General features: G+C 32.2%; 2 protein-coding genes across 2 annotated transcripts; both read left to right on the forward strand.

The window, feature by feature from the left end:
• The first annotated feature begins 4,551 nt into the window (after nucleotides 1-4,551).
• LOC145333972 (uncharacterized) lies at nucleotides 4,552-11,390 on the forward strand. Its single transcript, XM_080179236.1, has 11 exons — nucleotides 4,552-4,770; nucleotides 5,174-5,266; nucleotides 5,663-5,773; nucleotides 6,523-6,607; nucleotides 7,212-7,268; nucleotides 7,684-7,804; nucleotides 8,539-8,596; nucleotides 8,894-8,960; nucleotides 9,253-10,055; nucleotides 10,336-10,396; nucleotides 10,704-11,390. The coding sequence occupies exons 1-11, from the start codon at nucleotides 4,749-4,751 to the stop codon at nucleotides 10,903-10,905; spliced, it is 1,680 nt and encodes a 559-aa protein (XP_080035362.1). The 5' UTR covers nucleotides 4,552-4,748; the 3' UTR covers nucleotides 10,906-11,390.
• A 2,915-nt stretch (nucleotides 11,391-14,305) lies between these two features.
• LOC145333973 (brachyurin-like) lies at nucleotides 14,306-18,382 on the forward strand. Its single transcript, XM_080179237.1, has 6 exons — nucleotides 14,306-14,460; nucleotides 15,838-16,039; nucleotides 16,576-16,727; nucleotides 17,015-17,419; nucleotides 17,749-17,814; nucleotides 18,147-18,382. Exons 1-6 carry the CDS (start codon nucleotides 14,422-14,424, stop codon nucleotides 18,261-18,263), a joined length of 981 nt encoding a protein of 326 aa, XP_080035363.1. The 5' UTR covers nucleotides 14,306-14,421; the 3' UTR covers nucleotides 18,264-18,382.
• Nucleotides 18,383-26,623: the final 8,241 nt, after the last annotated feature.

Consider the following 26,623-nt stretch of genomic DNA (forward strand, 5'->3'; position numbering starts at 1 on the left):
ACTGCTTTTGGCCTACCTATTCTATTGACGTCAGAAAATACCCTATACCCCATATCTTTTCTAGGGAGTTTCCTTCCCCTTTCTCTTTCCCTCTACTATGACGTTAATAGAATAGGTAGTCCAAAAGCTGTGACATCTGTCCCCATTTTCCTAGGGCACTAAACACAGCTACGGCAAAACCCTGTGCATGCCACTGTTTCAACTTATGTGTAACAAAATTTGTAACGCTGAATCCAAAGTTATTATATCTAATATTAAATTATTAATGATCGTATACGTATGGCATGGTCATATATTATTCAAAATATACACATAAACATAAAAATAGTAGGTAATAAAACACTATAAAAATCTATACTTAAAAAAATATTATCTTAAAATATTGAAGGTTTAGAATATGATTGCCCAACGAGAATGTGTTATATATCGTTAATTTATATAATTCTTGGTGCAATAAGGTATAATTAAGAGATTGTAGAAATTCTATAAAAAAAGGTTTTTGCCTATTTTGATACAAACATATATTCTATCATCTTCATTTTATGAATGGTTATTCTTAGAACGATAAGGTATATTCTTTTTATGATATATTTCTATTTTCCATTTTCTGACATTTTAACCAACTTAGTTATCAAATATCGTATAAGTAACAGATCTATAGTATAGATGTATATACACAAAACTACCTCCCTTCCCTTTTCAAAGACCTCTTTCTTCTGCTTCTAAATTATTTTCTGCTACTTGGCTGTGTTAATATAAGCGATACCATTGGTTGATTTTCAATGACCTAATAGTAAGGTTGCACAAGGCGGTTGCGATGGGGAGATACAGTTATTTAACCCTTTCTCCCTCTAGTGTTTTAATCTTATGTATCAGTTTTATTATTAATGTATACATTTTTAAGAGTGTATTATTTGACTGCACTGTGTAGTAATTGAGTAAATATTTCTATTAGATTAGGTCAGATTCATACAAACTCTGGGATATTAAGGGATAAGACAATGGATGATAAATTGATATGCATCCATAGACGTCCAAGGAGGTTAAGGGGTGATTACCCCCCCCCCCCCCAAACGAATTTGGGAGTTCCGTAGTCACCCCCAAAAATATTTTTCATTTTACCCCTCCCATTCAAAATTTACTCCAACCATTTAGGAGGGGGTATTTACCCCCCCCCCCAAACAATTTTAGGGGGGGAAATAACCCCCCTAAAATAAAAAATCCTTAACAAAAAAAAATTGTGACGCGCTTCGCGCGCATTTTTACTACTAAATATTGATACATATTGATACAAATTATCCCACCCAAAATTTTACCCCGGGGGTAAACTTTTTTTTTGGGGCGGGGGGTAAACAAAATTTACCCCTGCCAACAGATTTCACGGGGGGTAATTACCCCCTCCCCCAAGCAAATTTTACCTCTGGGGTAAAATTTTTGGGGTGGGTAAAAAAATTTGCGGCGCGCTTCGCCATTTATCCCCCCACTAAAATCAAATTACTCTACCTAAATAAAAAAGCTTGGACGCCCCTGTATGCATCCCCAATAAAATTACCAAAAAATTTCTTTTCATCCTTTCTTAATTTCTTTCTCTTTCTCGCGATATCTCTATCTCTCCATCTCCCTAACTCTCTCATTCTCTTTTCTCTATCTCTCTCTCTATCGATCTATTTATCTATCTATTTATCTATCTTTCTTTCTTTCTATATTTCTTTCTCTTTCTCTCTCTCTCTCTCTCTCTCTCTCTTTCTTTATTTCTCCCTCTCTCTCTCTTTCTCTCTCTATCTATCTTTCTATCTATTTATCTATCTTTCTTTATTTTTATATTTCTTTCTCCTTCTCTTTACCTCTCTCTCTCTTTATTTATTTCTCTCTCTCTCTCTCTCTCTTTCTTTATTTCTCCCTCTCTCTCTCTCTCTCTCTCTCTATCTATCTATTTATCTATCTTTCTTTATTTTTATATTTCTTTCTCTTTCTCTTTACCTCTCTCTTTCTTTCTTTATTTCTCCCTCTCTCTCTCTCTCTCTCTCTCTCTCTCTCTCTCCCTCTCTCTCTCTCTCTCTATCTATCTATTTATCTATCTTTCTTTATTTTTATATTTCTTTCTCTTTCTCATTACCTCTCTCTTTCTTTCTTTCTTTCTCTCTACCTCTATCTCTCTCTCTTTGTCTCTTTCTCTATCTCTCTCCTTCTCTCTTTTTCTAATTCTCTCTCTTTCCACTCTTCTTTTCTTACTCTCTCTCTTTCTCCCTTCTTAATTTCTTTCTCTTTCTCGCGATATCTCTATCTCTCTATCTCCCTAACTCTCTCTTTCTCTCTCTCTATCGATCTATCTATCTATCTATTTATCTATCTATCTTCTCTCTATATTTCTATATTTCTTTTTCCCTACCTCTCTCTCTCTACCTCTCGTTCTCTCTTTATTTCTCCCTCTCTCTCTCTCACACTCTACCTTTCTCTCTACCTCTCGTTCTCTCTTTATTTCTCTCTTTATTTCTCTCTCTCTCTCTCTCTCTCTCTCTCTCTCTCTCTCTCTCTCTCTCTCTCTCTCTCTCTCTCTCTCTCTCTCTCTCTCTCTATCTCTATCTCTCTCTCTCTCTCTCTCTCTCTCTCTATCTATCTATCTATCTATCTATCTATCTATCTATCTATCTATCTATCTATCTATCTATCTATCTATCTATCTATCTATCTATCTATCTATCTATCTATCATCTATCTATCTATCTATCTATCTATCTTTATTTTTATATTTCTTTCTCTTTCTCTTTACCTGTCTCTCTCTCTCTGTCTTTCTTTCTCTCTATCTCTCTCTCGCTTTGTCTCTTTCTTTATCTCTCTCCTTCTCTCTTTTTCTATTTCTCTCTCTTTCCACTTTTCTTTTCTTACTCTCTCTCTTTCTCATTATATATTTCTTTATTTCCTATTCTTACTAAATAAGTTACTGTAACGGATCAAACAAGGAAACTGCTTTTCCCATGGCATCTGCGTTTTTTGTCATTCTCTTCCGATTTACCGCTACTTTCCCCCGGCTGCGCTCAGTTGACGCAAGGAGTACTTTCACGCGTCTCTTAATAGCCCTTGTGGTGGATCAAGTCGCAATTATGAAGAAAGGTATTATTTTCGGCCGCTTTAAACTTGGTTTGCGGCTAAACAGTTGCAAACATTTTTAAAACATAAACATACAATGCCTTCAAGAATATTTTTACACGGGTCTTCTAAAGCCCCTCGGCTTTCTGTGCAATTTTTGGGGGTTAGCTATTTTAGATTGATTTTAGGTAGTGATCTAAAGTGATAAGACAATGTCCGATATATTGATACACATCCCGAATGTTGATAGATAAAATTACCCCTTCTTTAGATTAAAATTGATACGTTAGAACAATAAACTTAACCCTTTACAGTCGGGCCCCTTGTCGCACCCTATCACACAGAAAATGAGAAAACCGGAGGGGGGGGGGGGGGAGGGCGTTCAACGCCCCCCCCCCCCCCCGACCGTTAAGGGTTAATAAACCAACCTATCAACATTCACTATTGGGGACTAGTGTAATAAACAACCCAATGCACCCTCCCTCGCCGGATTTTAGGTCAGTTGGTGGCTGTTCTAATGATCTGTAAATATAGGCTATGAGGCCAGCCGTTTGTCCACAAGCAGCTATCTAAAAAATGTCTTTTTTCGTATTACCGACTTGGTCCCTTGCGGTTATATTTGGTGCCATAACATAAATACATATAAACGCGCGTTCCAGTACAGTATTTCTTCAATATAGTAGAAATTAACACTTTAGCATTTTTAAAAACAAGATAAATATCTTATTACATAAAGTATAAAGTTTTTTTTTGTCTGGAGCTTAAATCGCAATAGCTATTGAACAGATTAGGTTCTCTATTTTAGATAAGCTTCACATAGGTCCTGTGATGGTTTAATGCTATTTTTTCTTCAGATTTTAGTTTTGAGTTATCTTTACTCCGTCTCTACCTCTACGAAAACAGAGAACCTAGATTATAGGGGTGTAGCCGCTAGCAAAGAAATATTATGATTCAAGATTATTAATTTAGCTATATTGTATAAACGTCCATTCGACGAATCTGTAAGTAGCATCGAACGGGAAAATAAGGGAAGAGTCAGTGGTCATTCAATATTACTAATAAATCTTTTATTAGAAAGTAGTTTAATGTCTTTGTTCATAAAGATATTTAGAATGGCTTGAATACTAATTATATTATACAGAGATGCTTTGTTATGACACATATGAGCTGTATTCGAAGGGAGATGGAAGAGGCAGTAAAACCACCCAAAGACATGTTCCGCTAAACTTAAATAATAAAATAGCCTTATTCTATCATAAGACATATACAAAGCTTCTCTAAAACTCAATCAGTATAATAGTTTCTGAGATATTAACATACAGACGACAAAATCTTACAAACCTTTATAATAGGGTAAGACTTATTATAACTCTTAGCGTGCAATTGGTAGGTACATTTTTGGCATCATCGTAAAAACGCCTCAAAAGTACCGGTACACTGATAATGCACTAAAAATACTTCGCTTTACTAAAAGCAACTATCCATAAGTGTGTAAGTAAAAGTGGTCCCATAGAGCCAAGTGAAATTAAAAGTAACGTTATATCATCAAACAATCTTATAGAAAGTGAAAAATGCTTTAAAAAGCAACATAATAATTGAAACAAATAGTTATAAGTAATTGAAAATTTAAAATGTTATAAAGATATTAAATAATTATCAAAATGCAGTTCAAAAAAGTTTTAGGTATGTTTTTAAAAGCGAAACTTTTTTGTATAATTAGTGTAGGTCCGTCCGTAACGTAGATCTTTCTGTTAATTTAGACATGTTAGAATTGTCCTGATGACTTTAAACTATGAATGATTATTCCTATAACAGTTGGATACAATTTGGAAAGTGTAGCAACTCTATAATCATTACCAGAAAGTCCGTACGTCAATTTAAAAAAAATTACAACAATTCTTCATTTAATTTAATTAACCTATTCATCTAATTTTTGGAATTCTGACAACATATTACATTTTATATGTTCTCTATAATTAGGTCCTTCTAAAGTAAAAATGGCCTTAATAAAATCATGAAATTGATACCAGTTTTGTTAGCATCTATTCAACTATCTATCCATCTATATGTCTATCTATTTTTTTAGTATTGTTGGTATTAATATTCCTCGTGCTCAGAACTATTGGTTCTACAGAAGTTATACAAAGTGAATCAGAACAAAGTTTCTCAAATTTAGAAGGTATACAGATATTGATTTGGTTATCATTGTACTTGTTTTTAATAATTCAAATATGTTTATTTAATGATGTAGTTGATCAAGAAGAAGATCAACAACTATGAACAACTATGACAAAATGTACAATAATTTTTAATTACAAGAACTTAATAGATGAAGAGGGGGGTGAGTTGTCGACCCACCAACTTAAATTTTGGTTTGTTAAAATAAAGCTAAATAATTAACCTTTAGGTAGTTGTGTGCCGGGACGTCCAAGATGGGGGGGAAAGGGGTGATTACCCTCCACCTCCCCCCCCCCTAAAAAAAGCTTTGTCTTCCTTGCCTCTATGATATAAAGATTACCCCCCTTCCCCGGATACACCCCCCTTCTGTACGCCTCTGATCTTATTTCATTTTTAGATGAAATATCTAAAGCATTACAAGATCCTAGTTCAGAGAAGGTTCTCTCTCGACAGAAAAGATTTCCTCTAGCTGGTTATCTCACTTTTGGATTTCTCATGGTCAATACAGGTTTATTTGAAACTCATACAATACAACTGACCAATATACATTTTACTATTAGTCAATTACAATGTATACTTGCCTTTCATTGGTTATTTGAATTTATGGCATTTTATTATAAAATACAAGCTGCTTCTAACACTTCCATTTATTAAAGTAACTGGATGTCCGTGTGTGTTTTATTCACTTATTTCTCTCATTTAAAGTTTTATACTCCAATGTATTATACATACCAATATAGGGATAGTCATTCTTTATACTGAAGTATTTAGTTCATCTTGTTTCAAATTCTATTTTAAGGACTCGACAGCCGCAACGATAAGTTGGCTGCAGCTAAATGGAGCTTATGTGATTTGTTGGCTTACTCTGAGGGTAGTTTAGGCTTAGGGTGGCTGTGGTAGAGGCTAATTGTAGGAGGAGAAAGTCACTCAAAAATCATCCATCTCTTTTATAGAGGTTTCTTTTCCACTTTTCATCTCATCTCCCTCACTTTTATGACGTCTTGTGTCTGATTTTTGAGTGGCTTTCTCCCCCTACAGACTAAATAAGTATTCTTTATATGCACCAACGGAGGGAGGGGAAATTAGGATGTTTATTACACTAGTCCCCAAAGTTTTAAAGTAACGTTTTGTTATTCATTGGCTCAACGACTTCAGGGACTTTTATTGAAATTTAATTGGTTGGTTCATAAAGTTACTGTCCAAACCTCCTAAATAAACAATAAACAAATATGAAATATACAATATCTACTTTTTTAGCTTTGCTTGTAATGCAGAATGCCGAGATGTATAACACTAATCAACAAGATAATACACTGGAATCAAAAAATGAAAACAAATCCAGGTATACATAAATATACAGTGTTTTTTTTAAGGAACCGTTTCTTTATTTAACCCATTTACCATTGATTAATAATCAATATCATATTTCCAAAATCATATGCTATGTAAAAAAAAGGCTTTTGAGGCATAATTTGTTGAAAATTGCTAAATATTTTTTTCTGATACAAAACTCCCAAAGCCAATTAATTTCTGTTAATTGTAAGTTGGTATATAAGATCAGGGACGAGAGGTCTAGCTGGGCTGTCAATTGTTAACACCCCCTTCAAGCCAAAAATTTGGGAGGAACCTTAAAATTAGCTGCGAATAATCTAGAACAGAAAGGTTTATAATTCCCAGTTAACTCGCAGCGCACAAAAATGCGCACAAAAGACCTACTATTAGAATGTTTACTCTAGCCAGCTGCTTTCTTCAAAGTGCTGGCCATCCCCTTCCACCTCTTATTTTTGAATAAATTGAAAATTAGGGGGGAAGGGAGTGTTTTTTTCTATGTCTAACCCTGCCGTTACCAATATAAAGTAATCTAAACTGAACTAAACTGACATGCCAATATGAAGTCATTTTTAAAGGCACTGTAAAAAAGGCTCTTTTATTTTTCTTATTTTAAGGCGGCTGTTTAGAATGATATCTGAATTTGTTGAGGGCACAATCTACAACACTCTTGGGTAAATTTTTATTGCAATTTCAAATTAAACAAGATCACAACGGTCATAAGCAAATACAGAGATAATCCAAAGCTAAAAATGTCAATGATTTTTTCTTCGTGTAAGTAAAAAAAGTTCCAGGGCAAACACATGAGTGACGAAAACATTAAGTTAAGTATTTCTATACAGGTAAAGCTAGGTTAAGATATAAATATACAAATATGCCCCCGCAGGGGTTAGGCATTTTAAAATCCTATAAGATGGTATAAGAAAAAGGTTAGGTTCATTGTCCACTTCGACATTTATCACTCCTGTTTTTGTCCTGGTATCTTGACTAAAAATTACTTTCAATTCAGCTTCTCTAAAATAAAAAATAACAAAAATATTTTTAGTTGAAAACTTATTTCAAAACAAAATGTATATATTTTATTCCTAGGAGAGGTACAAGAAGATCAGATTCAACTACTACCACAACTGCAACAACAACAACTACAACTACTACTACAACAACAACAATGAGACCTATCATGCCGAGGGTTGTTGAGGATGATAGTCAGGTAGAAAAATAAATAAATGGAGTAATAGGTAGATAGATAAAAGATAGTATATAAATAGATGGATTTATAGAAAGTTTGCTGGATGAATGGAAAGATGGATGAATGAATGTAAATAGTTCAAATGGATAGATATTAAGAAAAGCAAAAAGTATACCAAGAAGATGGAAAAGATAAAAGATAAATAAATTAATTCTTATTACATCTACTGTAATAAGATATAAAAAAATAGATGGATGAATGGATTTTTAGATAGAATAATAGAGGAAGAAAGAAATTATTCTTAGACGAGGATAAATGGTTTTATAAAAGTAACAAGATGTTTATCTGTCTATGTAATGTATCTGTGTGTCTGTAGCCTTAGATCTCGCTAGCCATTTCTTTATAATAAGGTTTATAACAATTTTATTGGAAGGTTTCTCCTCTAGAAATTGTTCATGGAAAAAAATACCAACACCCAACCCCCAAAAAAATAATTATTTTTTTTAAGTGGAGTGTAGACTTACTACCTCTCAACTCAAGTGTCCCTATAGAGGCCTATAGGGGCATAGTTTCTAGGCATAGAGAGAAATATAGATAGTTAATGAATGATAAATAAATAGTTAGTTGAGATTACTGCTGAACTAGCCCATAATTACATATTTTTCATTATTCTGAATAAACTCATTAACCACTTCATCGAAAGACTGGATAGGAAAAATAGATAAGTAAAAAAATAATATATAATTTTTTTGTAGAACTATGAAGAAGAATATACATCTGAAGAAATTGTTGACATTCTTGTGGATAAATTAGGTAACACCAGGGGTATTAATTGGTTGGTACAAACCAATAGTGTCCAAACATTTCCACCATTAATTAATAAAATAAAGACGAGTTAATTTGGCTTGTCATTAATGGGGGTGATAATTAATAACTTAATAACTAGGGTAGTACTCTAGTTATGTTATTAGATTGCACTATTAATTTCAATCTACCACGTAAGAGATAGATTTCTTCATATTTCTTTTTGCCAAATATAAATATTTTTAAAAAAGTTTTAATAATAAGTTACCAAATTATATACAACATGATACATTATGTTTTTTTAAGTGAACAAGGAGATCTCAAGTGCAGATATACCAAACAAATGGAAGTGGAAAGTTATTATGAAATTAAGGTAAACTTGAAATTAATCCTATTAAAGAGTTAGCTGTATCTAACGCAATTTCACAGTAGGTTTTCTCCTATTTCTCCTGCTGTGGGTTTTAACCCTGTGGGGCCAATTGCCTAACCCTGCGGGGCAATCACCTAACTTAAACCTAACCTAAAATAACCTATCAAAAGCTACTGTGAAAATACAACGAAGCACACCATAAGACGCGTTTCACGAAAGGGACTACACCCGTTTATTCAAAAGAATTAATTAAAATTAGGAGTTTCTGATTTATTTTTTGTTTTGTTTATTGTAGTCAAAGAGTAGCTGGCAATCAGAAGAGAATTTTAAATCTTTCCAACACAGCATCTCCAGTTTATCAAAGAAAGCGCAGAGAAGCTGTTGAAAATGATCTAAAGATTACTAATGAAGTTCCAGAAGGTGCAACTAATACAATGGAAGTTTATTCCCAAGAAGATTACAGCAATGGAATAGGTTATGAAGGAAATAGGCTTCTTTCAAGACAAAAGAGACAATTTCCTGTCTTTGGATTTCTCAGTTTTCTAATGTTGTTGACCAACAGTGTGTTGTTGATCAATGAAAACATCAACATAAACAATAACAATAACAATAATAATAACAACAACAATAACAATAATAATAACAATAACAATAATAACCTGAATGAGAATATGAATGGTAGAAGATTGTTTCGTATGATTCAAGATTTTGCTTTTAATATTGCAGAAAACTTTGGTATAATAGATGCTAAAGATTATTCAAGCCAATCAAATGAAATTCAAAATAATCTTCAACCTTTGAAAGAAGACAAAAAGACAATAAAAATGGATCAGGTGCCAGTGTTTGGCAAAATTGAAACAGCACAAATGCCACAGTTGGTGATAAAAACAAAACCTACTTCAACCACAACTACTACTACAACAATTTCAACTACTACAACAACTCAATCAACAACTACATCAGAAGATATAGTGGATGGTGAAGTGAAGCCTGGTGATTTGTTCAAGACAGCACAAAAGACCTGGGGAATGTCAAAGGTGACAAAGTTAAAGATGTTGAGTGGATGGCTGGAGAATATGATGAATAAAGAGAGCCAAGGTAGAAATATTTGTAAGACAACAATCATCTTAATTTTTTTACAAAATTTAACTTATCAGTGTAATAAAACAAAATCATTCATATTTGTTAGGAACAGAACAAAATTTTGGCATCAAGCAATAATTTTTTAAGTCATCTTTTCATACTGACACGCCTTGTTTTTTTTCTAAATTTTAAACAACAAAAAATAAAGATTATTCCAAAATTGTAAATTTAATTGCTCAGGAGCTCGAATTTTTAAAAATACAATGGAAAATTAAATAATAATTGTTTTTTTTAGTTAATAGTGATGGAGAGAAAATCCTAAGTAGGCAGAAAAGACAAGGATTTTCATTGTTTAGGTAATTAAAATTTTTCAATTTTTTCTTTAGCAAAGAGGTCATATTTTTTATCCTCTTATTTTATATGATCTAATAAAAGTTAAAATTAATAAAAGTAATTGTTTTTAATGATCTTATTTACAAAAGCACAGTCTCATAGAAACTTTTTAATTACAAAAAAAATTATGTAAAATGGTTTTACTTTAGATACTTTATTCTTTATCCCCGGAAAAAAAGAAATTTGTAAACATTTGTCATGTTACTTACCAGAAAAGTATTTAGTAAGAAATAGGCAAATAGTCATTTTATCCTTCTTATTAAATTTCAGCTTGTTGAATTTCTTACTGGTGGTGTTCAATGTGATTATAGATGTGAACAACAACATCAACAACAATAATAACAACAACAATAACAACAACAACAACAATAATAACAACAATAACAACAACAATGTGAATATGAACAGGAGAAGAAGGCTGTTTGATGATATACAACAGCTGATTAATGATGGCATTGAAAGATTCGGTTAAGTCTTTCTTAATAACATCAGGGAAGTGAAGATGTTCAAACATAAACTATTAAACAATTATTATAATGATTAAAATTATTATAAGAATAAAATTAGAGTTAGAATTAGTTTTTAAAAGAAAAAGAAAACCCCATACATTTATCATTTTAGATTGCTAATTTCTAGCATTTTTTGTAACAAATTTGTTCTTAACAATTTTTAAAATATTTGTATAAAATCCAGGTATTTCTACACTGGTCTTACTTTCACTGTACGGATCTTGCCAAATAATCATATTCAAATAAAGTCCATAAAAAAAGAATCTCAGTAAAAAGTAAAGTAGTTGAAATTTTACCTTAAACACATGAGAATCTCAAAATAAATGTATTCAAAACCATTTTTTCAAAATTTTGTAAAATTAATTGTTATATGTGCATTAAATTATGTCTTCCAAATGTAAATAATTTTATTTGTATTTACTTTTTTAATAAACATTTTATTGTTTTATTTTTTCTTATAAAATTATTTTTTTGAGTAAACAAAAATTTTACCTGCTAATCCATATTGTTAAAAGTTAAAATACAAGATAAGAAAATAAATTTTTAAGCAAATTATCTTTTACAGTAAAACAAATTAGAAAAAAATATGAAGGAAAAACATTACTTGAAAACTTAATAATATACAAAAACTAGAGGCAGCGTTATAAAATTATCCTGCTATTGGCTAGATTGAATATTAATCTGTTTCTTCCATTGTCCTATCCATGAATATTAATCTTTTTCTTCCATTGTCTCATCCCTGAATATCAACCCAACTACAAAAAAAGTTACCACACATAAAGATTACTACGACTTTAGTTTCCTTTTTTTTTTATCATTTTTTAAAGATTAAATGTCCCTCTCTCTCACTTCCCTTTCCTTCCGTCTTTTTTAAATTTCATTATTCTTATTTAAAACTACAAGGATGTACTACTAGAGGATATTTTAGTATTTTGGTAAGATAAAATGCTTTGTTTAAGTCCAAAAAATATTTTTGCTCTTTATCTGGATGACTCTGCCAGGTTTGCTGGCATCCTGTGCCCGCCAGGATGGAGATATTAAAAAAATTCCAACTCTCAGTTATGTGTCATACCCAAACCTAAAAAGTCACACAGTTTGGGCTCTTTCACACACAGAAAATGAGGTAGAAAAAAACGGAGGGGGGAGGGGCGTTGAACGCCCCCCCGACCATTAAGGGTTAAACAACATAATAATTTGGTTATTATAATTATTGGCTCACATGAAGGAGACTAGCACCGAAATTGTAGAATGAAGATAGCTAGCCCCAAATGTCTTAAAGTGAAAAAAGCTAGCCTCCGGATATCTAATATGAATAAATAAAATAATGAACGTATTAAATATTAGTTTATTGATTAAATAAGATAAATCTAATATGAATAAATAAAATAATGAACATATTAAATATTCGTTTATTGATTATATAAGATAAAATCGTAAATAAATTTGCTGTCAAATTCCAGAAAGAGAATCTACTATCATTACTATCAGAGACTTCAAAGTTGGGGGGGGGGGGGAGGGAGGGGTAAAGGGCATCTAATAAACTTTTAATTTCTTCACCCCACCCCCCCAAATAAAAAAGCTTTGCGTCCTTGCCTATATGATATAAAGATTACCACCCCCCCCACCCCAAAAATTTATTTTTTTATTTTTTACCCCCCAAAAACAAAAAAGCTTGGACGTCCTTGTCTACTATATATGTTTCTTATTTTAAGATTTCTAAAACATATGTGCATCTAATCTATCCATTTATTGTCCGCCATTCAATTGGTCATGCTTTAAAATAAAGAAACCTAATTTTTAAAATTTCATTGATTTTCATTTGTTCATTCCATGATTTGTTGTGCTTTACTTATTATGGATTTTTTCATCTTAGAAGCTAGGTCTGCCTACCATATACCCTTCAGGTTTACTACCCATGAAAATAATTAGGATATTATAATTTTTTATAGAATAGATAGTAAATTGAAAAGTAATGAGATTAATTACAGTTTTGTTTGCCCCCACAAAAAATGGTATTCATTTATGAATTTATATATAGTGTCTGTCTAGAATAAGATACAATCAATGATTTTTCAGTATGTCTCATATTAACCAGTTTTGAAGCGGTAGTGGATTTATAAGTACATAACTTTCTTTAGATATTGGAGAAACATGCACATCTAATTTATATAATAAAACACTTGATAATTTTTCTTACTTTTTATTATTTTGCTATTTTTCTATTAAGTTGGGAACATCGAAAGTACTATGATATTCTGTGATATAGAGATATATATTTCATTCAAAATATGGCTCCAAATAAATTGTTTTTTTTTTAATTCACTCTATTAATAACTGCAAGGAAGCTTAATGAAGAGGAAATGTGATTCTGACAAACAATTTAAAGGAAATAATCCAAAAAAAACTTTCTTTATTTTCTCCCCTTTTTGCCCACTCCCCTTCAGCTACGTAGAGAAAACAAGTTTTACTCCAACAAAATATTAAATTTTACAGCATTTTCAATTGGAATTAATTGGCTGAATAGCAGCCCCTGGTCTTAACAAACAATGTCTGTATTTATACTTTTTGACTTATTTCTAAATCCCTGTTAAAACTTTATACGTCAATTAGCCTTGGGATTTTGAATGACACCCAAGGAAAGATAAATAAGAAAACGATATCTTTTAAGTATACATATATGGCAGACATTAATAAAACAACAAGATTATAAAAACGTCATATTCTTATCTTTTCTGTATTTTGTGAAAGGGATAATTCCATGTTTGGTATGCTATTAGATTATCAAATTAGCTCAATTAGTTAATTTATAATCGATTAGGAATAAAATTTTGGATGCATTTTTATGCAATATTATTCCAAATGCTATAAAATTTCTTAGGCTAGGAGTTGAGGTTTTCTTAGCCTAACATATGTATAAAGAAAAATGTAAACTAAGACTCTAACTCCCAGGTTAGCCTAAGAAATTTTCATAGGTTAGGATCATTGTTGTGGAAATATCCTTTTATATAACAGACACTAATAAAAAGAATTATCCTTCTCCTTCAATTTCCGCTGTTTAATATGCATATTCTTTTTTTACCATCACAATTTTTTATTAACAAAATATTTTTTTCACAAAAGAAAAGGTATTTTAAATTCTTAAACAAAGCATTAAAAGTAGATTCAATATCAATTCAAAACAATTAACAAACTTTAGGTTTAAAAAAACAAGTTTTAAGTAAGATCAACTGCATAAACAAATCAGCCAGGTCTTTCAAGCAACCTTGAATGACACATATTGACCAAACTAAAGAAGATCTTCAAACAAACCAAAGACTAGGAGTATCTTTTCATATTATTATCTTTATTTTAACAATAGAAATTATCTTTTGCTGAAGCTTTCCTAATTCAATTAATTTAATAAGCTTGAGATAAGGTAAATCTATAAAAGCAAGGTGTAAAGTTGTGTGGATATCACTTGTTGTGGGATTTTCTACAACATGAAGGTTCTCTTTGTTGCTCTTGCTCTTGTAGCAGTGGTAAGTCAATCATTAATTCTTCAAAAATCTAGATATACAAACAAAATAATCCTTAAAATAAAGTAACAGAATGTGTATATGTCTTTGTGTTTGTACCAAAGGATCTCGATAACCGCTATATCGTTCGGAATCTCCTTAACCCTTACAGCTCGGGCCCCAATTCCCACCTTAATAGATCGGGGGGGGGGGGGGGGGGGGGCTCCAAGAGCCCCCCCTCTATCTCGGCTCCTGTTACAGATAAAGACGTAAAATTTTTTTTCTGGTGGTTCATGTGTATTTTTAGAGAAAATTACTTTTACTAGTCATAGCGGCCAGGCCGCTCCTTAGCCGCTTTTTAGCGGCCAGCCGCTAAATTTTAAAACAGCTGTAGAGCGGCCAATTTTGCAGCTAAGTTGACCAAATTTTAGGACGAACTATTATTTTTCATAACAAAAAATTTACTTTTTCTGATCATCGCTGAAAAACGGCAAATAACGGAAACCGCCATTTTCGGCGGTTACGGCGGTAAAACGGCGGTTGGCGGCGCCAATTAATATTTTTATCAGTTTGATGTTGCTCAAGGATTTACCAAAAAAAATTATAGGTCTCTAGCTGTAATAGAAGCCACGATATTCATGATATATGTCTGTAGTAAAAGCCGGACAAAAATCGGTCATAAAGTCGGTCAGGGAGCGGTCAAACGGTCATAACACAACTTTTCTCAGAAGGTCATTGATATCTAAGTATTCACCAAAAAAATTTTAGGTTTCTCCTTATACACAAAAGTCATAATGTAGAAATTAAGATTTATTTAGAATTTTTTTCTAATTTTGGTGCTACCCAACCGACTTTGACCGGACACCACGACCGACACAGACCAGATATCCTAATAAAATCAACTCTTGCCGACGTATAATTACTAAACTTAAAAAGTCATGAAGTCACAGCACTCCATCTTACCTACAAAAAAAATGAGATTAAAAAAACTAGAGGGGGGGGCTCTTGGAGCCCCCCCCCCCCGATCTGTAAGGGTTAACAGGGTATCTTCTCATAGGTCCGGGGAAGGTTTATAACTATTTTGGGGAATGGTACCACCACCCTCCCAAGAGAAATTTTTAAAAATCGAAAAAAATTTAAATATTTGAGAGACTTCAACAAAACATAAAGAGATATCGTAGAATTTGAAAGCAATAACGAGGTATCGTAGAGACTTGAACAAAAAAAAGCATTTAAAGTGCCAATAGAGGCCTCTAGGGGCGTAGCCGCTTGTAATAAATATTTTGGATTTATTAACTTCACCACTCAGTTTTAAGATGATTTAAAAACATGACATTGAGCTTTCTCCCAATAATTTTCAAACTAAATTAAATTGCAAAAAATTTGAATGTGAAATTTCAGGTATCTGCCATCCCCAATGGCCGCAGACTGAGGCCTGAGGAGCACTGGAGACCAGCCCAGGCCAGAGATCTGAGCAAGTACAAGCCCAAGCCCATGCCCACTGGTGCCAAGGACTCCTCCATCAAGATCAACGCCAGACCCAAGAAGACCCCCACCCCCAAGGTCTCTGTCTACAACCTCGCTGAGGAGTGTGGTATTGAAGGTAAGATTTTATACAATACTAAATAGTTTTAGTAGCTAAGAAATATTACATTGTCCTTCCATCTGTCAATCATTCATTATCATAATATGGCAAATTAGATTTATTTGGCTGCAATTAAAGATAGAAAGCTTAATTTCCCAGAGCAATGGGTATACAGTACTCTATACTAGAGTCAGTGCTCTTATCATCTAGAGGCTCTGCAATCAAAGTAGTAAAAAAGTGACAGAAAAACAGCCTAAAACCATCCTATAACCAATCTAAAAATTTCCTAAAAAGGATAACTCAATCAGAACAGTAGTTATTGAAACTTTAGCTTCGGACAAAAAAAAACCTTACTACTTTATATAATAGGATGTATGAAGGTTTGAGAAGTAGTCTAGTTTTTATCTAAAACAAATTAAATATATTTTGAAGATTTTGAAGATCTATCAATCATCAAAGAATTTAAAAGATTCTATCTTTTACTTTAATTTGTTGTTACTGTCTTTCTTGTTAAAGTATAATATTCAAAAATCTCAAATAGTTATTGTTTATAGGACCCCCAGCCATTGACAGAATTGTTGGTGGTAATGAAGCAGCTGAGAACCAGTGGCCCTGGATTGTTGCCCTCTTCATTGATGATGCTTGGTTCTGTGGAGGCTCCCTTATCTCTGAAAACTGGGTCATGACCGCTGCTCACTGTGTTGAGGTGAGTTTAATTTCAGCATATATTTAGATGTATTAACTGAAAATTTTAGATCTCTTACTTTGTACAATAAATCAAGATTCAGACAAACTTCAGTTTTTTTTCAGGTGGGGATTATGTCAATGAAAAAATAAATATTTAAAGGTTTAGTTTATGTTTGATTAGTTTGAGATATATAAAGGATCATCAGGGTCATGACCAATATCCAAGTAGGGTTCTGCTCAGTTTTAGTCAAAATAAAACACTTTACTAAAAATTCTGTTTGGTTTAAATCATGATATTTTTTGTAGGATGCTCTGTACTTCGACATCCTTGCTGGTGCCCACAACGTCCGTGAGAGCAACGAGCCCCACCGTGTTGAAATCACTTCCTTCAATGGCTTCACTCATGAGGATTGGGATCACAACACCCTTGCCAACGACATTGCCCTTATTGAGCTGCCAGAGCCCATCACCTTCAATGACTACATCAAGCCCAGCTGTCTGCCTACTGCTGGACATTCTTGCGATGTCGGAGAAATGGTTTCCGTTATTGGCTGGGGTAAGCCTTCTGACTCTGCCAACTCTATCAGCCCCACCCTCCAGATGGTCCATTACATCCCTGTCATGAGCAATGCTGAGTGCAATGACTACTATGGTATTATTGGAGATGGTATAGTCTGCATTGACACCACCGGTGGTAGAGGATCCTGCAATGTAAGTAAAATATTTCTTTTTATTCATTCAATATTGTTGTAATACAATATGGAGAAATGAGATTTCCTTTGATGTACTTGATTTTTTGTGAAGATTTTCTTTGTCAATGAGCATCCGTAAAATTGCTTGCTTTTCTTGGACATTTTATTTCCATTTTTTTTATTAAGAGAGATAAAGCTAAAACTTCTTTACACAATTCTACTATTAAACTTATTTGGCAGGTCAAGCTATAATTAATATTTTGAGAATTTAAACATAGAAACTTGTAATTTCCTAGTAATTTTAGACTTTTTGTTAGTAAACAAACTGATTAAACAATATTATTTTAGGGTGACTCTGGTGGACCTCTGATTGAGAAGGGAGAACTGAAGGAGGCTGGACAGAAGTGGACTCAGGTATAATTTTTTTTTTATAAGAGATCTGAATCTGATTTATCTACTTTTTGCCTTTTGTGCATCTAAAAAGGAATTAATCCCATAATTGTAGTATATACAAACAGCAGTCCATATCATAAAGTTAAAATAAACATTCTTGTCTTTTCAATTTAATAACTAATACTTGTCAAACTAAGCAATGTGAAGTCAATTTTATTTCCAAAGTTAACCTAAACTTTAACTGTTAAAAGGCTGATACAGTACATTCTTTACTGTCACAATATAACAGTTTACTGTCTTATTGATACTGTGATTCTTGAATTAATTGAATGGTTCACTATTATCTACTCCAGGTTGGTGTTGTCAGCTTTGGCTCAAGCCGTGGTTGTGAGGTTGGTGCCCCCGCTGGATTCACCAGAACCGAATACTACCTTGACTGGATCATGGGCAACTCTGGTATCAAGTACTAGATAAGCTTCATCATTCATTATCCTGACAAATTCACCTTCCTTACATGATCCTTCATTTCTAGAAAATCTCAACTTTTGTTATCAAATTTGAACATGAAATAAACAAGTTTTATAAATTACAATGTGTTTGTCTTATTAATTATTACTGAATACTTATTCTACACGTTTTGCAAGCTTTGAATTGGACCCAGGACAGGTCTTAGGAGAATTTATGAGAAAAAAAATTATCATCACCTAGAGTAAAATGTGGAGATGAAAAAAAGCATATTCTTAAATTTAAAGCAGAAAAGAAATATTTTTAAGGCTTTTTAAATGGAGAAAAAGTCATCTTGTTTTTTTTAAGTTATGTGTTGGGTGTTCTCAAGGAGGGAGATTTATATTATCCTGTAATTAAATATATTAAATAGTACCCAAAGCATAAAAAAAAACATTATCTTCCTTTTGCTTGCATAATGTTTGGTGACTTTTATCTATTTTTGATTAGGTTGTAAAAATAGTCAGTGTCCAAACTTATTATTCAACACATAATTAGAAAGTTTGCACTTTGAATAGCATCATTATTTAAATATATAAAGTTTTGTATAGATTTCATGACATTTAAAGTTCAACACCTACGTCCATTCCTTTCTTAAATGTTAAGATTTGTCATTAGTAAATTAAATTATAAACAAGAATGACAATTTAAAAAAAAAGATATTCTGTATATTTAAAAAAAAACAATGCACTTTCTCTTACTCAATAATTACAGAGAGATGTATTAATTTTGCTTAGTATTGAGTCGTGGACATATTGTAGGCCAAGACATTCATCCTTTCATGACTATGAATATATGACATAGCAGGAGGAGATACTATGTTCAAGCATAAGAATGATTGAAGCCTATTGCCATATTAAATATTTTAAACATTAGTGAGATTAGCATTTCAAATTATTCATAGGCTGGACTTATTTGTAGAAAACCTTTGCATTTGATAAACAATTCGTAGAACCTAATTAGATAATTTAAGAATAGAATTGTCTGAAACTCTTTTATCTAACCTTAGTTGAGATTGAGATGCCATTGAGTATGCACAAATGTCTTAAGGCATTAATATCCTTCATTTATATTATCATTAGGTGCTTATAAAAATCTTGAGTAAAGCACAAGATTTTATTAATCTTAAAACTAATTTTTAACTAAATACCAGCTAGAATTTTTTCTGAATAATAATACTTTTAGTTTTTTTTGTGAAATACTCTTGTGGCTTCTTGACTGTTCAACAAGATTTTGTTTTAGTTTTTTCTAATGACAATAACGAAAGATTAGCCTCTTTACAGCCTCTTCATAAAATTTTTATTTATTATCATATGTTAATATTTATAAGTTGACAAATTAAATGAAGAGTAATTTGATGTAGAAACTTTTAACTTATGTGTGCATTACAACGCCAATTATCTTCATGGAGCTCTTGACTATACCAACTTCAGTAAAGATATCCCTTCATGTTATCCTTTGCTTAGTGATCATCTTCTTTACCATCACAAGCTTTTCTTACTATGCTTCACTTACTGACAGGTAGAGGTACACTTCAAGTGATTTTCATATAATGCAGTTGTAGATTTACTGATTGTAAAACCCTTCAACAAATAATCATTTAATCACATTGAGTTTCATTCAGAAATGTCCTACTTTACATAGCATGCTTCTTGTTAGAATAAAGGTTAAAATATACTATTTTCTTTTGTAACATCCAATTGAAAGAAGGAATAGTTGAACCTTTTGTTTTTTTTAGTGTTAATACTCTTGTACCAATACAATAGGATCAATAGAGAAAAGGTCATTAATTACCAATTCACCTATGTGTACCTCTTAACAGCAGAAAGACAGTACTGACCTATCTCATTCAAACTCATAGTGCCCTATTAGCCATAGCTGTAATCTGGTTTCATACATCAGAGATTGTGCTCCAATTTCCAAATCTGCTTCAACCCTGGTTCCATTCACATCCCAACCTGACCTGCAGCTGTATAAGAGCTGAAAATGTTACCCCTGTCATTGTCCTAAATATGGCACTAATTCTAATAATAAAGATTTTTCTGACACTAAAAGAGAAGATTTATAAAAATCTAGATCATAAGAAAGCTTTTTCTTTTGTCTTTTCTGTCCTAATAAACTTTACAATTGCAGAACATGTCATCATTATGGTGTTATGCGGGACATTTTGTGTCAAAAGTAAGATTGAACGATTGAAAGCTGTTAACGGTATCCAAATTTATGATGATGAAATGAAACATGCTCCTATGCTCTTTACAATTCATGTTGGTTTACTGTTTGTTGTTGGAATAATTTATGGTTTTGTAAAATTTATTAAATACAGAAAGTCTAAGCAATCAATCCAAGCTGCTAATGTTTCCAACCTAATTGAAATTCTAAATGCCAACAAGAAACTAAACACTATTGAGGAAAAAAATCAAAATTTAAACCCAACATTTATTTATATCAAAGAAGCAGCCCAAGTTAATACATATATTTCTAAATATGAAAACAAAATTGATCAAGTTACTAAAGATAGTAATGATGAAATGAAAAATGAATTTAAGGATAAACCTTTGGATAACACTAAAACTTATCAAAAAGATGATGTTGATGATGAAATGAATCATCATAAATCACCTGCTAACATGACAATAATATTAACTCCCAAAGCATTAAACCTTGGTCTGGAAGCATTTAACATCATCCATGGAACCTTGGACCTCAACAGTACAGTAGAAAGTAAGAAAATTTCTAAGCCTGTTTTTCCCCAAGTCAGTGCCAACATTGGAGTAGGTGTCTGTGTTTCACTTCTTATTGCTGTAATTGTGGTCATATTTACTACTAGCAGGAACAATACTATATATGATTATAAAAAAAGATAATGAAACTAAAGTTTAATTTTGATTATATCAATTGAGCTAAAGGATTAAAGGTAAAAGAAATTATGTTAGTTTTGCTAATTACATGCCTTTAGGTACCAGAATATATAAATGAATAATTTTTCTTTATATTTGAAACAAGGATAACAACATCCATAAGTAGCGAAGCTTAAAAAATATGGATAAATATCCGGATAAATAAACTACAGAGGAGTTTCATAAAAAAAATTAAAAAATCATGAAACCCTGTAAGATTTATAACTTGAAAATCTAAGAATTGATCTAGCATCTCAACCAAAAAGCAATTAGTAATGAAACTTTGTGGAGATATGAAAATTTCAGCCGTCTATCTTCAATAGCAGTTGAGAAAATCATAAAAAACTTTAAAATGTAGGAATCGATCTAGCACCTTAATTAATTAACGAATCTTAATGAAACTTGGTGAAAATATGAAAAATATTAACATACTTAATCTCTTCTATCTTTTATAGGAGCCGAGAAAATTACGTTTTCCCCCTTCCGTGACTGACGGACCAACAGACAGACGGACGGGCATTTAAAATTATAGAGTAAATTCGCTACTAAAAATTCATATTGGGTTTCTCATTCAAAATTTTATCCTGAATAATTGGTGCAAATTTTAATTGGGTAATTAAAGCTGATAATTTTTTACATTGTTTTGTTTATATATTTGTTAGAATTCATAGACATTTTTATTGCAGATTTGCTTTTCTTACAATTCATCTATAATAAAAAAAATATAGTATTGTATTTAACAGGGATACATCAGTTAACAGTTTGATTGCTGTTCTTGTTTCTCTAGGACTACATATATCTCCTGTAGCACTAGTTGTTAATTCCTGTGAAATTACAGATTATATGATTTTAAAGTTGAGATATTGTAATGCAACAATTCAAAATTATTTTGATTAATTCTTTCTAAATATATTATGAGCAGAATTCTTTTTATAATTTTAGAATAACGTTTTTTTAAATACCTTAACAAATAAGATTATTATATTTTTGTAAAGACAAGTTGAAAATGTTTACTTTTTTGCTAAACTGCACTGTCAAATTAGATTAATGCAGCTTATACCAACAACGAAATTGATCTGGAAAAAACTTGTGGCGTGCACAGTGACTCATCAGGCAATGTGAAACCTTCAGGAGAGTGTGGAAAAGAGGAGAAAGCAGAAACTGACTATTTTCAATATTTTTCAACAAAATTCAGAACCTTTAAAATTAAAAATATTCCTCATTCACATTGACATCATTATTTACAGAATTTTTGTTTTAATGAATTTGCGGGCCAGGTGCAAAATTGTTTCCAGTATAGTTACGGTACCGATTAATATCCGCTGGATTAGAACCGGTTCTCAAATATACTGAACAATCATATATAACATCGGATTATAGACAATTTTCCTCGTATGTTTAAAAATAAAAATCATAAAACTAATACCAGTTTTGTTAGCCAGGGCCTTCAGTCTCTTGGTTCCAACAAAACTGGTTTTAGTATCTAACAATTTATTATTTTAATATCCGCGGAAAGCTGCCAATAGTACGATGCGAGTAATAACTGTTCCAATTTATTTCTACAATTTATAAATTTTAAATCAACGGAAAACGACATTTTATACATCTGTTTATTTTTGCTATAAGGGATAAGGAGAGAAAATTTGATGTACCACCCTTTTTTTTATAAACAAAATTATCCCTTTTGTAGATTTAATTTATTGACGGAATAGTTTGCACAGCCCAAAAGGGGAGCTAAATTTCTCCTTTCCTGATGTCCGGGGTATTAGGTTAAGTAACACCCATTAGACAACCAATTCTTTAATTGCTCGACCTTTATCTGAGAAGTCTTAACTGTGCATGGTAATGAGTTGCTCCTTCTCTAACTATTTATGTCGCCCATCTGACATAACAGTGACGCAGTGTCGGGCCGAGATTCGAACCTATCACCTCCCGACGAAACTACATGATGTGCCACGATAGCGAGTACTTCCAACCTCTTAGCCAATAGCTAAGAGAAATAACCAATGAAAAAAATTACTTCTTTTAGTAATAAGATAATTAGGACATTATAGATAAAATAGAAAGGACGAAAAGAATATATTCACATTCAGAGCTACGTCTATGTTCAATAGCAGCCGAGAATCCACGTTTCCCTCTAATAGGCAGACAAACATAGAGAATTATAGAGTAGCTTCGCTAACATAAAGATACACAGTCAAACATATATTTCTTAAAATTTTTTATATTGAAAATTTTTCTATGAAATAAATATAATAATGTTTCAATATCAATTTCTTATGAAGAACAAGATTTAATATAGAGTAATAATATAAACAAGGATGACAACATCCATAAGTAGCGAAGCATAAACAATTAAATAAGAATTTAGATATTAGTTGACAAAAGCATGCATATTAGGAAAAAATCACGAAACCTTTTCAACATTTGTTAATTTCTTAATATTTATTTATATTTCAGTACTATGACTAACAGACTGACGGTCAAAGTAAATTACATACTGGATGCTCAGAACAACGGGAAATTTGATTTTGATATTTTTAACTACAAAAATTTAAAAAAAAACGGACCATAAACACCAAAGATATGAAGAAAAATGTGAAAAATATAAAAATAGCCAAAAACCTGCAAAAAGGCAGTCTGACCACCATTGATGTGTTCTTGAAACGAAAGGAAATTTAATTTTGATATCTATAACTGAAAAACTTTGGAAATTGGGCCATAAACACCAAAGGTATGGAGAAAAATGTGAAAAATGAAAAATAGCCTAAAACCTGCTTAAAGGCAGTCTGACCGTCATAGATGTTTTCTTGAAACGACAGGAAATTTAATTTTGATTCTATAACTGAAAAAATTTTGGAAATCGGACCATAAACACCTAAGATATGGAGAAAAATGTGAAAAATACAAAAATAGCCTAAAACCTGCTAAAAAGCGGTCCTATCGACATTGATGTTTTATAGTTAATTGTGCTCCTTGATAATGGGAATGTTGTCAAAAAATTTCAGACTTTTATCTTTTATAGGAGCCGAGAAAATCACGTTTCCCCCAAACTAAGACGGACATACGGACAGACGGACAGACGGACAGACGGACATTTCAAATTATAGAGTAGCTTCGCTACTAAAAATTATTACATATAGTGAATATTAAACAAAACAAAAAAGTTTGAAAAGCGAAGATTCTCTATAACTAGATAAGTTTTATTTACAGATTGTGGGGTAAAAGTCTAATTACTCCATTACTCCCCCCCCCCCAAAAAAAATCTCAAAGTTTTAATTATCAATTAACATCACTTCCAACATAAACCCCGCCGAAATTAGAATCGCCTGATATAACCGTATCTGTCCTTGTTTCATTGGTATTCACCACAGAAACAGTAAAATTAGAAGTTAGTCCATTTTGTCCAGCTTGGTCACCAACAAAAATTCCAAATTCATTCAAATTTTCAAGTTCTATGCCACTTGGGGTTATTGAATTATTACACAATCTGGAATATTTATGCTTTATAGTTTTCATGATAAAACTTCTGTATTTGATAACATATAATGATTGGAAGATAAAGCATATTAATGGTAATCTGATGCTATAGAATGATTCACTGTGGGGTTTTATAAATGTTGATAATGTTAGAAGCATGACAATGTGTCCTATAGTGACAGATTTGAGCTGGTACCAGGGCATCTTCTTTATCTTTATTCCAATATAAACCTGGTGTAGGATTTATAAATACAGTAAATGTAATTTCTTATTTAACCCTAATTGGTCGGGGTCCGGGAGCTTTGACCCCCCCCCCCCCCCTCTGGTTTTTTCCATCTTAATTATTTTGTGTAAAAATTAGAGAAATATAACTAACTGACTTTTTGAATTTGGTGATAATATTTTGAAATCTCTATCATGGCGGGCACAGGATGCCAGCAAACCTTGCAGGGTAATCCGATAAATGTCCAAAAGTGGGGCCGACTGTTAAAGATTAAATAAGATGTATGTGTATCTATATATCTACTAAGATCTCGCTAACCACTGCACTGCAAGATTTAAGTATTCTTTTACAGGTCCTCAAAGGCAGGGTTTGCTTATATGGAGGAGGTTTATTAATAAATGGTGGCCACTAGAAAATCTTTTTTTCTCGTTTTACTTAATTCTCCTTCCCTTTTTGTTTAAAAAAGCTTTTTTAATGCCTTTTTAAAACCTAACCTAAACTGACCCAAAGTAAAAAAAAAATGAAAAACTACCCAACTCTATTTTCAATTCATTTCAATTTAAGGGGGCGGGGGGGGGGGGTACCGGTACGGTAATCGAGTTTGCACTTTCAGGGAAACCGCCGCTTTAGAATTGTATTCTGTATTGTATATATTCCTCGAATAGAAGAGAGGTAAAAATAAGCAGAATCAACATGAGAAACTCAGGCAGCTGATTTGATAATTCTGGTTGCTCATATGCTTCAAGGGTCAAGAAATAGATGTATCCTAATCAATTTATTTACTCAAAGATCGTTTGCTAAAATTTAAGCAAATGAAATGTAAAAAAAACCTGTTCAATTTGTTTTATATTTTAGATCGAGTTTTTTTAAAAGGTAAGTTTTATGTTATGACCTCTAGAATCGAACCCAAAGTGTAAAATCTAAAATAATCTTTTGCAAGGAAGTATAATGGGACATAAAAAGGTGACTGACCTTTAACCCCCCCCCCAAAAAAAATAAAATGTCATGGTTCTAAAAAGCATTTAAAAATATAAATATTCCACACTAAAATGTGTGTTTTCAGAGAGCCATTACAACCCCCCCCCCCCCCCCTCCCTAAGAAATTTTAAAAAAGCTAGGACTTCCTTAGTCTTAAGCATTCTTCAAGTAAACAAATGATTCCTGGAAATTTTCTCGACCTGTATTTGCGAACATTGTTCAGTATGGCGAAAGATAGCCATATCACAAACACAAAGACATAAACAAATTTTGACTTCAGAGTTTTTTCAATGTTTTGAAACCAAGCATATTCTTTGTAGATAAATAGTCTAAAAATGCAATAAGAGATGAATAAATTGGCTGTTATATATAAATTAATGTCTATAAAAAACGGTCTGGGTATAGTCCCTTTCGTGGCAATGCCTCTTATGGGGCGTTTCGTTGTATTTTCACAACAGCTTTTCCCTCATTTTTAGCCTCTGCTCTAACCCTGCGGGGCAAATTACATAACCCTGCGGGGCCAATTTCATAACCCTGCGAGGCCAATTGTCTAACCCTGCGGGATAATCACATAACCTAACCTAACCAAACATGAAATAACCAAATATGAAATAATCAAACGCTACTGTCAAAATGCGACAAAACACAGCCCCTTAAGAGAAGTTGCCACGAAAGGAATTATACCCAAATTATATAAAAATAACAGCATCTGTGTCTGTCTATCTGTCTGTAACGGAAGATCTTGCTA

The sequence above is a fragment of the Acartia tonsa genome, chromosome 12, assembly GCF_053477335.1.
Source record: "Acartia tonsa isolate MP-2025a chromosome 12, ASM5347733v1, whole genome shotgun sequence".
NCBI lineage: Eukaryota > Metazoa > Arthropoda > Copepoda > Calanoida > Acartiidae > Acartia > Acartia tonsa.

Excerpts from the sequence above, each read along its gene's own strand:
- LOC145333972 (XM_080179236.1), top strand. The coding sequence starts at position 4,749 with ATGCAGTTCAAAAAAGTTTTAG. Across the intron at positions 7,269-7,683 it reads ACAATCTACAACACTCTTGG|GAGAGGTACAAGAAGATCAG; the intron begins GTAAATTTTTAT and ends TTTTATTCCTAG. Across the intron at positions 8,597-8,893 it reads CATTCTTGTGGATAAATTAG|TGAACAAGGAGATCTCAAGT; the intron begins GTAACACCAGGG and ends TGTTTTTTTAAG.
- LOC145333973 (XM_080179237.1), top strand. The coding sequence starts at position 14,422 with ATGAAGGTTCTCTTTGTTGCTCTTGCTCTTGTAGCAGTG. Across the intron at positions 14,461-15,837 it reads CTCTTGCTCTTGTAGCAGTG|GTATCTGCCATCCCCAATGG; the intron begins GTAAGTCAATCA and ends GTGAAATTTCAG. Across the intron at positions 17,815-18,146 it reads CTGGACAGAAGTGGACTCAG|GTTGGTGTTGTCAGCTTTGG; the intron begins GTATAATTTTTT and ends TATCTACTCCAG.